This window comes from Mandrillus leucophaeus, unplaced genomic scaffold, assembly GCF_000951045.1.
Source record: "Mandrillus leucophaeus isolate KB7577 unplaced genomic scaffold, Mleu.le_1.0 Scaffold173, whole genome shotgun sequence".
NCBI lineage: Eukaryota > Metazoa > Chordata > Mammalia > Primates > Cercopithecidae > Mandrillus > Mandrillus leucophaeus.
Genome location: NW_012101732.1, coordinates 1,786,212 through 1,801,975, shown reverse-complemented (window position 1 = coordinate 1,801,975; position 15,764 = coordinate 1,786,212). Strand labels below are relative to the sequence as shown.

The 15,764-nt window shown below is 41.2% G+C and overlaps 1 protein-coding gene across 1 annotated transcript in view; it reads left to right on the top strand.

Annotated features, from left to right (window-relative positions):
- Positions 1-692: 692 nt before the first annotated feature.
- KHDRBS3 (KH domain containing, RNA binding, signal transduction associated 3) overlaps positions 693-15,764 on the top strand; it is a 198,285-nt gene continuing 183,213 nt past the window's right edge. Inside the window, exon 1 of the mRNA XM_011977076.1 lies at positions 693-896. Within this exon, the coding sequence (XP_011832466.1) occupies positions 890-896 (7 nt within the window). The 5' untranslated portion in view covers positions 693-889. The remainder of the gene's footprint in view (positions 897-15,764) is intronic.

The window sequence follows — 15,764 nt, the reverse complement described above, 5'->3', positions numbered from 1 at the left end:
GGCGCCTCCGTGCGCTCTGCTGTCAGCGGACGCGGCGGAGACGGAGGCCCGAATGGCCCCCGGGGGCGTTTGCACGGGGACCTGGGAGGCTGTGGGACACCTAGGGGAAGACCCCGCTGTGAATTTTGGGGACTCGGAAAGGAAGGAGAAGGCTGGGGCGCATGGGTGAGACTTGAAGGAAATCTTTGGGGACTCGGAGACACCCAGGGGAAACTTCTGGGTAGGGGACAGCGACCATCTGGGGGCTTTGTTGGGGACGAGGTTGAATTATCTCTTGGGAGGGGAGCGTGTTAGACTCGGGGAAGTAGGGTGTTTGGATTGTCTAAGGTACTGGAGAAAAAGCTGGAGGAAAATGGAAGGACTTGAGGGACTGAAATGCAGAAGAGGCGAAGGGAACAGGTGCTTGGATTGTTAGCGAAGTTTGGGGACCTTGGAAGAGGGTTGGGGTCAGACCCCAGCACCTGAGAGGAGAGGAGCTCCGTGGTCCCAGGGGAGGAGCCCAGTTCACCCTCCCAGCCCTTTGTCTCTCCCGTGTCCAGGCTCCAGCAGCCCTGGCGGGGCAGTCAGCCCTCCCCGGGGTGGGGTGGGCAGCCCATGCCAAGCCTTGCAGGCTGGCCCTTGGAGAAGTCAGTAGGGGAGAGGAGGCCGGCAAAAGAGCACCCTTCTGGGGGGCGTTGGGTTGGGTGGCCCTCATTGGTGGCTGGCTTGAGGTTTGGAACGGTGGTGAAGGGAGTCCTCGCCGTTTTCACACGACCCTAGCCAGCTCAGGGTGTGAAAGGTCCTAGGAAGTACTGCCGGACAGGGATACAGGGGTATCTGGAGGCACGCCTACCCGGGACCTTGTTCCCCTGGCTTTCTCCTCCTGTGGCTTCCTGAATCATCTGCTGGGATGCACGGTAAATTAAGCCTTCCTTCCCGGGAGCAGTCTCCTACTTTTCCTGGAATATGTATTTCAGATGAAGATGGGTGTGGGGGCAATTGGTCTGTCTTTTCTCTGGGAAATGGCAGCAACATGATCTGGTCAGATCTGTTACCTTTTGCAGGAATTGCACTGTGCACTGACAGTCTGTGGTTCCCTGGATGAATCGGATCTGCTGCTCTCAGTGCTCGCCCTGGCTCTTTTATTGTTGGAAGTGAAAGATGAGGCAGACATATTCTATTTGTATATAGATACCTATATTTTAAAACAGTGACCTCCACTATTTGCCTGTTTCAGCCAGTTCTTCAGAGTAGGGTGTGTGTGTAGTCGACCGATGGTGGTAGAGAGACGCTTACGGTCTCCAAGAATTTAAGAATATTTGAATTGATGAACAGAAATAGGCTTATGGAGCTCCCCCATTTTATTTTAATTGCAGGCTTATTTTTATTTCTTTAATAAAATGGGCTTGTGAAAAAGTAATGGGCATGCATTACTAAATAAAAGAAAAGAATTTCCCAAGTTTGATTTCTGTGCCCTCTGAACAGTTCTGCAGCCGAGTTGGTACTCCTTGCGCCTGATGATTTACATGTATCTTTTATTGCCTGCTGGGCTGTCGTCTCTGTGAAAGAAATTTCTTTGTACATTGCGTGAGATCCGTGGAATTGGAAATATTCTGGACTGTGGACTCAAGTGCATTTTTCCTAATACAGAGGCCGAATCAAAGTTAGGTTGTACTTAATTAAGGAACAGTTAAACTAAAAGTGTAGTGTGTTATCTTATTTTTAAAAGTCAGAATGATTTTCTCTGCCATGTTGCCATAGTATTGTGTTGCTAAAACGTCCAAAATTCTTTTGGATTCTGTGTTTTTACTAGTGTTAATGGCTTCCAGTTACTTGAAGCAGATATTTACTGGGGAAATGTTGCCATTTAGTGTTTTTTAGATGTTAAACTTGATAAACTTACTTTTCATAAAAGTAATTCTTGTAAGAAGTATATTTCTCACACGTGAAGGAAGGAGGAGGTGCTGCTCAGAAGCTTGTCTTACTGTTAGATTACTTCAGACCGAAACATTTTTCTCTTAAATCACAGGCTGATACTCAGAATGCAAAGCTTTATCACTTAAAACATTAATTGCACTCTTACGTAGGTCCAAAATTACAAGTGTTTTAAATCTGAAGCTACATGATTGTGAGGAAGCTTTGATTTTAAATCCAACCATCTTGTTATGGGCTATATGAAAGCGTTTTTTCTTAATTTCGTTGTATTTGTGTTTGCCTCTAATGCAACTGTGTTTTCAGCGGTTATTCACATTGAAGTTGGTATTTCGGCACTAAATTGTAGAGTAGGCCAGCATGGCGAACCGTAGCGTGCCATGTAATAGATACATTTTATGGTATCTCTAAACTGTAACAAGGCCTTATGTTTGCATAGTATTTTAAAGTTTCCAAGGCACTAGTTTCGTCCTCACACTTGCATTCCGGTAAGGCAGATGTTCATGTTTTCTCTTTTCAGGGAGGGAACTGAGGATCCCAGCCATCTAAGCTTGTGGGCAACTGAGATTTAATTTGAACTCTCAGGTCTTCTGTCTCTGAAGATACTGTTCTTTCTTATTTTGCCTTCCTAAAATGTTGAAATGAAATACTTCTCACTTGCTAACTTCAAACCCTGCAGAAATCAATATGATTAGTATGATTGTTTCCAACTGACAATGTATAGGAAATAATATATATCCTTTAGGAAGTTTATCCAGATTTTTCCAAAAAGTTTCTGTCTGCACTTGCCTTCTTTGCAGAAGCAAACATTTATGGTAGATTTATCTTCCAGGATTTTGATGCTGAGGCCAAGAGGCACTTTTGAATTAAAGCCCTCCTATGACCATTATATTAGTTTAATAATCAATGCATTATGATAATGAAACAGTTTATAGATGAGGTGTAGTCGTCCTTTAAAAATTCAATATTCGTAAAGATTGATCAACTTCCTAACTGAATTACTCTTTTTCTTTGTTGAGCTAGAATGACAATAAGAGATATACTCCTGTCTGGTATACATTGGCTTTTATGTTTTTTCCAGACTTGTGTTTCATGGTGGGCATTGATTGCTGATTTTATTTTCATTTTACAAGGATAACTGGTTCTCCTTCTCCACCTCCTAAATGAATTCGTTTCCCGAATATTTATTTATTTATCTTTTTGAGACGAAGTCTCACTCTGTTGCCCAGGCTGGAGTGCAGTGATGTGATCTAGGCTCCCCGCAACCTCTGCCTCCTGGGTTCATGTGATTCTTCTGCCTCAGCCTCCCAAGTAGCTGGGACTACAGGTGCTTGCTACCTTGCCTGGTTAATTTTTGTATTTTTAGTAGAGACAGGGTTTCACTGTGTTGGCTAGGCTGGTCTCGAACTCCTGACCTCATGATCTGCCTGCCTCAGCCTCCCAAAGTGCTGGAATTACAGATGTAAGCCACCGCTCGTGGCCTCTGAATTTGTTTCTCTAACAAAATTAGTGGTTAATGTTTATTTGATGTTAAAACTCAGTCAAAGAAAATAGGCTTTGGGATCCCACTCTGGACCCCCACTTAGTGCCTGTAGGGTGAATTGACATTGCAGTTCTTGCCAAGGAGAGGTTAATTGGAGATGAAAGTAGTGTTGCATGTTTTATATTTGCTAGTAGGGGATGTGCTGACTCTTACTAAAGAAACATCTTTAGAAATGTCTTATGCATTATAATTTAATCCAAGTCTCTGATATTGGTTTGGATGGTTTTCAATACAAGCCAAGTAACCATTAAATAAGATTACATAATGCTGTATTTTTAATTATCTGATATAATGTATGGATTGGTGGCTGGCTCACTGCCAAGTTACATTTAGTTGTCGTTGATTGCAAGAGAAAGTGGAGCAGGGGATTCAAGATTAAGGTGGTCCAGATTTGTGTCTAGGTTGATAAAAGTTTTTTGTTCGTATGTCAAAATGTTTTTTATATCAATTTCTCAAATATTACAACTCTTAGCATTACTTAGAATAAATGTGGAGGATAAAAATACATTAAGGAAGGATTATTACTTTACTTTATATACACCTCTTTGTAATCCACAAAACCCAGTGGCTTAAAACTTGATTTTTGGGGACCCGTTTTGGAAAACATTTCGGATTTGCTTGAATGCCACAGACTTGTAAAGTGAGAGAGTAAGAATGAGAATTGCAGAATTGTATTTAGGTATGGTGCCTTCATGCTGTAGTTTGTGATTTTCTGTTTTGTCCAAAGGAAGATGTGATTATTTAGTTTTTAGTTTTGTATTGTTTTTCTTTGTGTTATCAGGTTTTTTTTGTTTTGTTTTATAAGAAAATGCAATCCCTCAGTATTAGATATGCCATGTCTTGAGTTTTATGCAGTGTATTATGATTAAAAGTGACCCAGTGATTGGGAGGTACAGGGTTTTGGTACTGGACATTAGTTACAGGCTTCTAGAGAACCTGCCATGCCGGTTGTCTGTGTTAGGTCCTAGGGGTAGGGAGGAAAAACAGTCTGCACTGGTGAGAAGCTCCTGCTCTCCTCCGTGTGCATTTGAGAATGAGTTTTCAGTTTGTAGATGCCCTCTTTGCTAAGGGACATCCTAGTCCTTCAAATATGCTGAACTATTTAGTGATTGGATGGCTTAGATTTACTATTAATAAATCAGCCTGTGGACATTTTTGAGGCACTTGTTGGTACTGGGTCATGTTTGTAATCTCGATATTAGTAACAGCTCAGAGATGGAGAGGTTATTAGCCCAGGTTTTCAGTTGTAGAAACCAAGATTCTGACAACTAAAGTGACTTGCCCGTGGTGACATGCTTCCGGTAATAAAATGTCAGAGTGAAGGGTCAAGCTTTGTCCTTTTACAAGTTCGTTGTTCTTTTTACCATGCCCTACTGACTCTCAGAGGTCTAAAGGGCTAAGTTACTGGTCAACCTGTGGTGGTATAATTAGTGAATGACAGGAGGAGAATGAAAACCCTGGCTTTTTTTTATGTGCAGTTTGTTTTTTCTCTAGCCTGTGCTGAATTGAAAGATAAATTATATAGCATCCATTTTCATACTTCATTCTTCACATTCCTGCCCTAAGATAAATCCTCTGACCTTTTTCAAAATGGGTTGGATTGCCTATTTTCTGGTGTCACTTAACGCCTGGTGCTCTTAGGGTGTGATCCTCGTCACACTGCTTTGTTTGGATCTTTGTCTTTCCTGGTAAAGAGTGAGTTCCTTGGAAGGCAGGGCCTGGCCTTTCCTCTGTATCTTCAGCACCTAGCATAAGTCTCAGCACAGGGCCCTGGGAACTCCTGTCTTAATTTCAGTGTCATGTGTTAATTATCATTAAGGGTAGCAGAATCAGAAAGTATATTTGGAATTTAGCAGTCAGTGAAGAGCTTTGCTGCTATGGCTTTAGAGGACCTGAATTGGAGGTGGGGATGAAGTCATCAGTTCTGCCCGTATCAATGAAAGAAGGTTCTAAGTGAAATGCAGGGTTGAACAAGCAGAAAAACATCCCAGTGCTCTTTAAATGTGGTTGCACAGTAGGGATCCTTCTCTAGGAGATAATGAAAAGATGTTGTCAGATCTGCTTTGAATCAGATGTTTGTTTACTTTTATTCTTCAGGAAGTTATGAAATCACTGCACTCTCATCAATTCGCTCTCCTTCTCTAAACTCCTAATGATATTTCTGATGACAGATTAAAAACAGAATTTTGGAAACCCTAGTCACATGCCAAAGAAGGTTTCTTACCTGAGAGAGTTATTCTGCAGTTTCAGATGCCGAAGGGAAACTCAGAAAGCCAGAGGAGCGATTGAAATCGCAAATTGAACGCCAACAGCAACTTTGATATCAAAAGCCCCATTTGCCTGTTGTCACCAGTCCCACTGAGTGAAGATAGGATGACTTGCATCTTCTACCAAAACAATAGAAGGAGAGTGTTTCTTGGCATTGGGGATGATGGTTATTGTAAAAGCCACCAAATTGAGAGCTCTTCTGTGCCAGCTGCTTTCTGTGCATTCTCTCTCATCCCCACAAGATCTTGCAAGGTAGGAGATTTTATTCCCTGCATGCCTCCTTTATTTTTTTTCAAATGAGGCCTCTAAGGCTCAAAAATGCTAAGTAACTTGCCCAGTCAAGGTGCACAGCTTATAAGTAGTCAGGCTGAAATTTTAAATCAAGTCTGCAGTGTTTTGATAAGATACTTTAAGAAAAGAGATAAAAGGACAGAATTCAACATTGTTGTTTTTAAATAAAAGTTTCATTATAGCAGAAGCCTCTTAGGAATTTCCATTGGTGATGAATTTTTAAAAGAGGTTACTGCAAATGTGTTTTACCAAAAAGGCGAGCTCCCTTTTTTTCCTCCTGTGCTCTCTGGCAGTGTTTTTCAGTCTTCAGTAGGCATTCAAAGTAAGGATTTTTAAATATGTATATATTTCAGTGACCAAAAAGAAAATGGAAAAGCATTCCGTATAGAAAGCAAGTGAAATTCTTGCTAAAGTTCTGTCTCTGGAAGGCGCCTCCTAGAGGTGCAGTGCTCTTTGTATTTTAATACTTTATCACAAAAACAGTTGAGAGTATGATATCAGGGATTTATAGTCAGTTTATGGTATACTTGTGAATTCTTCATTCTCTAAAAATAAGTTCATAAAAGAAAAAAAGGTATTCCCACAGATACTGCTTTTTGACTTTCTGGAAGGGGGGCATATGTTTAAATATACTTGCCCTGCAATTGCTAATAATAGTAGCTACCATTTATCAAGAGCCTTTTCTGGTTTACATGCTTTATGTATGTTATTGCATTGAATTAGTTTAACAGTCTTAAAAGAGTAGGTCATTTTACCTTATTTTATAGATGAGAGAACTGAGATCAGGAAGGTCACTTAATTTGCCTAAATAGCTAGTAACTGGTGAATCAGGATTCAGATCCTTGTCTGCCCAACACTATGACACTATGTAGGGCACCTGTTAGCACCAGATAGAGGTGGAAGCTTTGATTATGTCTTGTTTTTCATGTTTTACTTTTGTGGGGAATTTGGATTATGCAGCTCTTCAAATTAAATGCCTAGTATTGGACCTGGGCGAGCAGGGCAGGTTGCATACCATACAGAGGGCACACAGGGGCATGGCAAAATGGCATAGGAACTTTCTGACCAGTGGTAACATCTGGTGGGTGGCATTTACTTGGGAAACAGTGTTATTCAACAAGGAATGAGCTGGTGCAGAAAGAGCTGTGTGATTAGGAGAAGTGACAGCTTTCTAGTCTGTAACCCCCTGCAAGTTACTTTATTTCTCAGAGCCTCAGTTTCCCCATCTGTGAAATTGGGGACCTTATGCCTTCTTTGTAGGGTTGCTATTTTAGACATGAGTACAGTGTCTAGCACATAGTAGGTGCTTAATAAACGTTACTTGCTATTTTTATAAAATGTTCTGAGACAGATGTGTGAGTATTGGCGTCACTTTTCAGATATATTGTATATAATAAAAATTCAATACATAAATCATCTACTTTCATTTCTTAGGGTAATTTTATGTTGTTAGAATTATTTTAGTTTTCCAATCCAGGAAATATTGAAGGAGAAATTCAGTCTTTAGGAAGCTTCTTTCATTAATATCATGCACAAAATTAGCAGCAGCTCTGATTGATTTTTATTATGCTATTCAAGACACAGCACCTGAAGCTTAAATTAACAAATGAAGCTTCCATAAACAGTTTTATGACTGCATATCTTAAAACATGTCTGGACACCTAGCAGCCTCTCTCCACAAGCACAAGGTACCTTACTCTGAATTGGTAAGCTATAAATTTCCATAATTTTTTTACATTTCCATAATTTTTCACCAATCAGCCCCTGCTGCTATTTTAAGGATTTTAAAAGGTGTTCCTAGCATATTATTGATGTTCTTCCTTGGTATGATAAAGGGCAAGAGTATGTGAGGGCACCCTTTTAAATGTCTCTTTTTGATATATAGCTTACACTTGGGGTCACTGTTGATTTGAGCTCCCATGGGAGAAAATATAGAAATTATGACGAAGATAAGGGGCAGTTTTCATTTTCATCATTTTTCCTTGTTCTTTATCTACTTCGTTTGTGCGGTTTGTGCTCTGCTTTTCTTCCACTAGATGGCGCTCCACATAGCGAGGTTACCCACTTTCTTTCACACTGGTAGCTATTTCTGGACTGAAATGAGTCTTGATCGATAAACGTGCATTGCTTTTGATTTTCATGCATTGGCATTTTTCATATTCCTAATATCTTAAGAGGCATACTTGCTAATCAATATTTGCAGAAGGCCGTGCCTTTTTTTGTAGCCACTGTTGCTGAAATGCCTAAAGGTATGCCTGGCACTGTAGCTAGGTTCTTCACACATTTCTTCATTTAATCCGTGATTACCACATGAATATAGTTTTGTTGTTCTTATTTTACAGGTAAGAAATGGAGGTTAGAGGGATTTATAACTTGTTCAAGGTCACAAAGCTAACTTACATTATAGGGTCAGTGGACCCTAAAGAAAAATATACTCCAAAAGCATTAAATTGAAAGCTTTTGTCAAATAACTTGTTAGGGTAGTGTGACTTATGGTTACTGGCCATTGTAATATGTTTATTTTGGGGAAAAATTAGACTCACGGTTAATTTGCTTTGGAGTATATAAATCAAATTCCCAAATCTGGTTTGTATAAGAAGCACACAGTAGTAACAAGAGATTTGTCAGTCGGTGTGGAAATTTCTGCTTCCTCTTGCCTTCTGTTTACTGACTTGAGTGGGCTGAGACTTGATGAGTACTAGGTATAAAATGTGGGAAGAATTTTGGACAAAGCCAGGCTTCCTGTTTTAGTAACTTTTAGGAGGGCTGAATACTGTTAACGAGTCCTCAGTACTTAAAAAATTTATACTTTCATTTTATGCATTTATTCAACACATATTTGTTGAATTGCTGAGTTGACCTGTGTGTTCTGGACCATGACTTTACCTCAGTGAGCCTCTATTCTCTCATCTGCACATGGCAGGCAGGATGCCACCTCAGCGGTTGTCATACATTTTAAAATAACTAAAAGAGTATAGTTAGATTGTTTGTAACAGAAAGGATAAATGCTTGAGGTGAGGGCTCCTCCATTTCCCTGATGTGATTATTATGCATTGCATGCCTGTGTCAGACTGTCTCATGTACCCCATAAATATGTACACCTACTGTGTGCCCCCGCAATTAAAAATAAAAATTAAAAAAGATTGAATGACAATGGTTTTGTATTTGATTAATTTCACTCTAATTTTTTAACATAGAATATATTTGTTGTATCTAAGATGAGATTATTACACATATGTTTCTGTTACTCATGTATCATCTTTTACAAATGAATACTTAAATACCTTGGCATGTATTGACTAAAAATAAGGACTTTCCCTTTCATAACTGTCGTACAATGATCCAAATTAGGAAGTTTAACAACCACACAGTGCTGTTATCTCATCTACAGTTCACATGCTGATGGCACCAGTTGTTCTGGTTTTGTCTTTTACAGGACCCAAGTCAAGACACACATTTTGTGTAGTGTCAGGCCTCTTTAGTGTTTCAGTTCGCAGTAGCTGCGTTGTCTGCCTTTGCCTTTCATGATAGGCTTTTTGGAAAACTATACAAAAAACTCTACAAGGCTAGTTTTTTGTAGAATGCCTCTCCATTTAGGTTGTCTGATGTTTCCTTAAAATTAGATCTGTGTCACACACTGTCTTGGCAGGAATGCCACCGAGGTGATGGTGGGTCTTCTCAGTCCCTCGTACCCGGGCACACAATGTCTGTGTCATTATTGGTGAAAAGTTCGATCCTTGGTTAAGGTGGTGCCAGTTTTCTCCTCTGTAAAGTTACTACTTTCATTTGGTCATTAATTAATACTTCTGTGCGGAGATACTTTGAGACTATGTAAATAAATATCCTGCTCCTCATTAAACTCTCCCTCACAAATTTTAGATCCATTAACATTTTTTACCTGAATTATTACTATGATGGTTGTAAAATGGTAATTTTCTCAGTCATTCCATCTACATTTTTTGGTTGATATTCTACTGAAAAGGAATCTTTTCTGCTCCTTCTTTCTCCCTCTTTCTCTTTTTCAGTTGCTCTCTTCTTCTTATTCAGTCGTATCTGTCTTCTAAATTCATGCATTTTTCTTTAATTTGGTGGGTTATAATCCTTTACTATCACAGTGTAAATTGAAGCTCAAATTGTTTAAGATTTGGCCTTTGGGAGCCCTTTGCTCTGGCTCCTGGGTCCTTTTGAGAGGATCATCCCCTAGGTTGGCTTAGTATTTTTTTCATCTCTGTAACAGCAACTTGTTCCATGCTCATCTTGTTCTTGCTCTGCCCTAGCCCTCAAATGAGCCATTTTCCCCAAAGGTGCCCTGGTTTCTTTTAGTGTGGAATGTTGTTTAGAAGCCAAGATCTGGAGTGCTGGTGGTCATTGCTCTCAGGCTCTTTCAGCGGACAGCTGGGAAGTAGATACCTGTCTGTGGCTGTACCTTCATTGTCTTTATGCTAAACTCTACGCCTAGGGCCGCAAACTTTTTCTGTAAAGGCTAAAGAGTCAATAGTTTGTGGGCTGTGCATTCTGCTCAACCTCTGCTGTTGTAGCAGAAAGGCAGCCATAGACACTATGTATATGAGTGAGAACAGTTGTGTTATGATAAAACTTTATTTATAAAAACAGGCAGTGTGCTGGATTTGGCCACGGGCTGTGGTCTGCTTACCCTTCCCTGCTCTCAGCAGAGAAACTAGGGGACCAGGCTTTATTACCAAATTTGGTAAAATTCATTTGTACCCGTGCTTTCCAAAATAGGGGCACAATAAAAGTTATTTGCATGAATTAATTAATGAAAATTGTGGGCTCTTTCTATTGCAAACCTCTCATGGCTCTTTTGGACATCAGTGTCTTATGACTTGTCAATTTGTTCAGGTCCTTATTTAAAGATGAGAGGCTTTTAAAAACATAATGTGCACAATATGCAAAGTAATACTGAGAAAAATGATTTTATAAACTCGTGAGGGTATTTTTCTTGTCATGATGAAATAGTTACCTTTCCTTAATGAAAGCGTATCTCAAGGCATAGCCATACTGCACACAGAGCACATGTGGCCCCTGCTTTGGTCTGGCATCGCTGCATTCTGCGTAGGCTAAGCTGAGAGGCAAGACTCCAGCACCAATCAATTGGGTGAAAAATTTCAAAATTATACCCCTTTTATTGTCTCAGAATAGATTTGTTTCTTCACAGTTTTCTTTATGTAATTTATTGCTCTAATTCATTCAGAAAAGGATTTTATTACAGCAGTGACAAATCAGGGAGTGATCTCTGATCATTCTCAGAGAAGAGTATGCCATTAGGAAGGACCACCTATTGTTTTTTGTTATTTTTTGAGGTGAGTCGCTTTTTCGCCCAGGCTGGAATGCAATGGTGGGATCTTGGCTCACTGCAACATCTGCCTCCTGGGTTCAAGCAGTTCTCCTTCCTCAGCCTCCCCAGTGGGCGGGATTACAGGCATGTGCCACCATTCCCGGCTAATTTTTGTATTTTTAGTAGAGACAGGGTTTTACCCTGTTGGCCAGGCTGGTCTCAAACTCCTGACCTCAAGTGATCCACCTGCCTTTGGCCTCCCAAAATACTGGGATTACAGGCGTGAGCCCCCGCGCCCAGCCAGGACCACCTATTGTTAGTGCACAGAGACTGCCATCAAGGTGATGTTTGACACTGGAAAGAAACCAAGCGCTAGAGTACATCACAGCCGATACCAGCAGCTTGAGCATAAAGATGGAGGTTCATTCAATTTAAAGTGTCTCTGATGACTCTAAAATAAATTAAGCTTTAATTACTGCTTAAATTTTTATTTAATTTCAAAAATTCAAAAGTCGATTTTAAACCTGTTGGTGCATAGCTTCTTTGGTGTTCAGCAGGCGATTCGTCTTTCTCTCTGTGAGAAGCAGCATGAGGTTCTGCTTGCTCCTTTCTCTGGAATCCAAAGGGGTGGTTTAACGTTCTGGGTCACAAAACAATCCTGGGATCTGTGGAGTGTCCTAGTGTGCTGATAAAGGAAACCGAGCAGGCTTCTTTCCTCCCGTGGCTTTTATCTTCTGCGTCTTGAAGTGCCTTGTAAGGTTTTGATTTAACAAGTTTTACTGTTTTTTTGTTTTGTTGTTTCAACGTGAAAAGTGCTAAAGTGTCTCTTTCTCTTTTAGACTCACGAGGCATGTCTCGTTTTTGACATGCTGCCCATCGTTTGGTGTACCACCCATTCAGAACCAACAGCGATAATCCCCTGCCCTGTGTTACACGGTTTCTAATAGCTTCAGAGAATAAGGAGACAAAAAAAGAAAGTCATGCCATTAACAGTTGATTGATTATATTCTGGATTGTATTTTTCTCATCCCTTTTTCCCCCTTGGTCAGGGTTTTGCTTCTTCTTGTTTTTCTTTTTCCCCCCTGAGACAGATTGTTGCTCTGTCACCCAGGCTGGAGTGCAATGATGCGATCTCGGCTCACTGCAACCTCCACCTCCCAAGTTCAAGCGATTCTCCTGCCTCAGCCTCCCAAGTAGCTGGGATTACAGGTGCCCACCAGCACGCCCAGCTAATTTTTGTAGTTTTAGTAGAGATGAAGTTTCACCATGTTGGCCAGACCGGTCTTGAACTCCTGAGCTCAAGTGATCTGCTTGCCTCAGCCTCTGAAAGTGCTGGGATTACAGGCATGAGCCACCCCGCCCACCTGGGTTTTGCTTCTTAAATGGGTAAAGGATGTGCTGCTACCCGTGGAAACAGTTGACTTGAATAGCTTCAGTTTCTTCATCTGTAAAATGGTCATGAGAGAGTCTGTGTAGCATGTCTGGTGTATCTGTAGGTACTCAAAAGTTAATTAGGCGAGCAGGACAAGTTTCTTGTTTTCTTCCTTCATGGAGCCCAGCATGGAATACTAGGCGCAGAGTTGACACTCACTGTGTACTCCTTGAAATGTTAACTGAGAAGATGCGTGTGAATTCTTGGCTCACCTGTCTTAGGTCGGCACCATGTTACTTCTAATAAAAGGTCCATGGCAGAAAGTAGTCTTTTAGGTTTGGAGAGTGAACATTAAGGCAAAAGAGTAGCATAATGTATTCAGGCTTCAGACTTTTAGACCCTTTCAGGAAATCACTATTTAGACTTTTGGGGGAAACACCCCTAAGAGGAGACTGGTTGGGTGTCTGTTTCTCCACAGTCTTTCCCACTGGATTGGAGGAGTTGCTGTCATTTCTCCCCTTACTCAGTAAGGATCACATACTTAGGCTGGGCTAAGTGCTGGGATGCAGAGCAAGGTAATACTTTATTCCTGCTTAAAGAGTGTTCAGCTCAGTGGGGAAGTGCCCAAATTAAAAGACATTTATACTGTGGAGTGGAAGGGCTGTAATAAAGACAAGTGCACACGGCACTATGGTGCCGCATAGCAGCTGTTATTCCAATTTAGTGAAGGAGTGGGGACTTGTGTGTGACTCCTCACGTAGTGGTAGAAACATCCTGGGCTCCAGACTGTGATGGAACTAATGCAAGTTTGCTTCTCAGAGTCTCTCCGTTTAGTGTTAAACCATGGCATCTCTGAGCTCTCAGGGCTCCCTGTCTGGCTTACAGTGTACAGTGAATGCATTCCTGTTCTCTTCACTCGCTCTCTGTGTGCCAGCTCCTAATGTAGTACCGTCCTCTGCGCATGCAACATTGCATTTGTCACTCTGCGATCGTGATGATTGGGTGGGAGTTCTTTCTCCCACGAGAATCCAACCGCCTTACAAGCAGGGAATCTGACTCATTACCTTTGATTCCTTCTCCATTGCTCACTGCGCGGTGCCTGGGAGATAGTGGGCACTCAGTAAGTGTGTGTAGAATGAATAGCCGGTTGATCTCAGCTTTCTTATTATGGATGACAGCAATGAATTCATTCTTTCAGAATGCAAGTGAAAGAAGATTGAAAAAGTGTTTTCTCTTTATTAGAGCTTCTGGATACTGATTTTGAGAAGAGATCTGCCATTTTTCAGATAGGTGTACCAGGAGTGTTCACTCTATGGCAGTGTAGGCACTAGCCTTGACTCTGGGACTCAGAGTTAATTGGAGGTACCCCTCTGTCACGGGAGTTATTAGGCCCAGGTACATACCTTCACCGCTCTAAACTCCAGGTGTTTACTTTGTAAAACAGGCACGATTCTACCTCCCAGACACATGGTGAGGATTAGTGACCTGCGACAAGATGGTGCCTCCTAGACTCCAGACTCTAGAGAGCTGGGGCATTTATCCTTGCTGGGCCTCCAGTGCCCAGAGCTGTGCCTGAAATGCAATAGACACACTGTGTTTGTTGAATGGATGAGGTAAGTGAAAGCTCTTCCTAGCAGTCTTATTTGGAGGATAAGGCAAGTGCAGGAATTTGTGGAGAAATGGGACTAGAGGATTAGACAGGGACTAGAATGAAGGACCTCACACATAGCTAAGGAGTACGGATTTTTAAGGTTCTGGATCGTGGTTGAAGGATGTCATGCAGGAGAATCGCATGCTTAACTCTGTTTTAGATGGATCATTTGTGGGTACTGAACGGGGAGGTTGAAACGTTTTGTATTATGTGAGTTCAGAATTGCATGTGGTCTTTCTGGACACGAGCCTTACTAAAATGCATTGCCCTGTATTTGAAGTTGTGGCTGAGGATGAGATCACTCAGGGAGTGTGTGTAATCAAAAGGGAAAGGACAGGGGAGGGATCCTTGTGACTCTGTAACTATTGAAAGGTTGGGCAAAGGAAAAGAATCCCTCAGTTCTTCCTTTCCTTGCTTGCTTAGGGTGACTAACTTAATAAAAAGTTTACTGAAGTGTGTAAATTACACTTAAAATTGTTTATTTGAAAAGCTTTTTTTTTTTTGTGATGCATTTTTTAAGTAGGAATCTTAAAACTCATTACTGTCAGTGATGCTTACCTATATGCTTCCTGAGCCCTAAGCTGATTGACAATTTGGAGATGAGACCTCCAGAGAGCTCAGCAAGTATGATGGAGTAGCTGGTGTGTCACAGGCTCCTCCGTCCACAAAGCTTCCTGGCTCCTCAAAGCTTCTCTTCGTTGGTGACCATGTGGCTTCCCAATTGACTTCGACTTGGTTCACACTTTCCCAGCACACTTTCCATTTAGGTGATGCGCTTTGTGTCTTCCCATCCGTACCAGCATATGCATGCTGAAATTGCTGTTTTTGTTCTGAATGTTTTTGGTTAGTCTTGCTACTTCTTCTCGTAGTGGTTAGATTTAGATCTTCATGTTCTGAATATGAATCCTGTCACTTGATAGGGTCTAGGTCATGCCTCGGGGATACTCTGAGGATATATGTGGAGTGCAAAGACAATATTCTAGACAGGTACACACTTTTTTAATTAATGAACTTTGGCCACAACCTTTGATGTATAAATTGCTAGATTTCCCTAGCTCCTTTCATTGCGGCTTTGGACAGGAGCAGGCTCACTTCTCTGCTTCAGGCTGCCTTTCTCTTGGGTTGCACTTCAGTTCTTATTTATTTACTTTTTTTGAGTGGAGCATAGGGGCCTCTTCCAAAATGGGTAGAGCTCAGGGACTTTCTTATTGCAATGGCCACATGGTAAAAATGGGCTGAAAAAGGAGAGTTCCAGAAGAAAAGCCCAGAAAAGGTCCCCTCTTCAGAAGACAGCCTTTAAGCCTCTTGCTTACTGCATGGAAGCTCCACTTTCTTTTTTTTATTATTATTATTATTATTATACTTTAAGTTCTAGGGTACATGTGCATAACGTGCAGGTTTGTTACATATGTATACTTGTGCCATGTTGGTG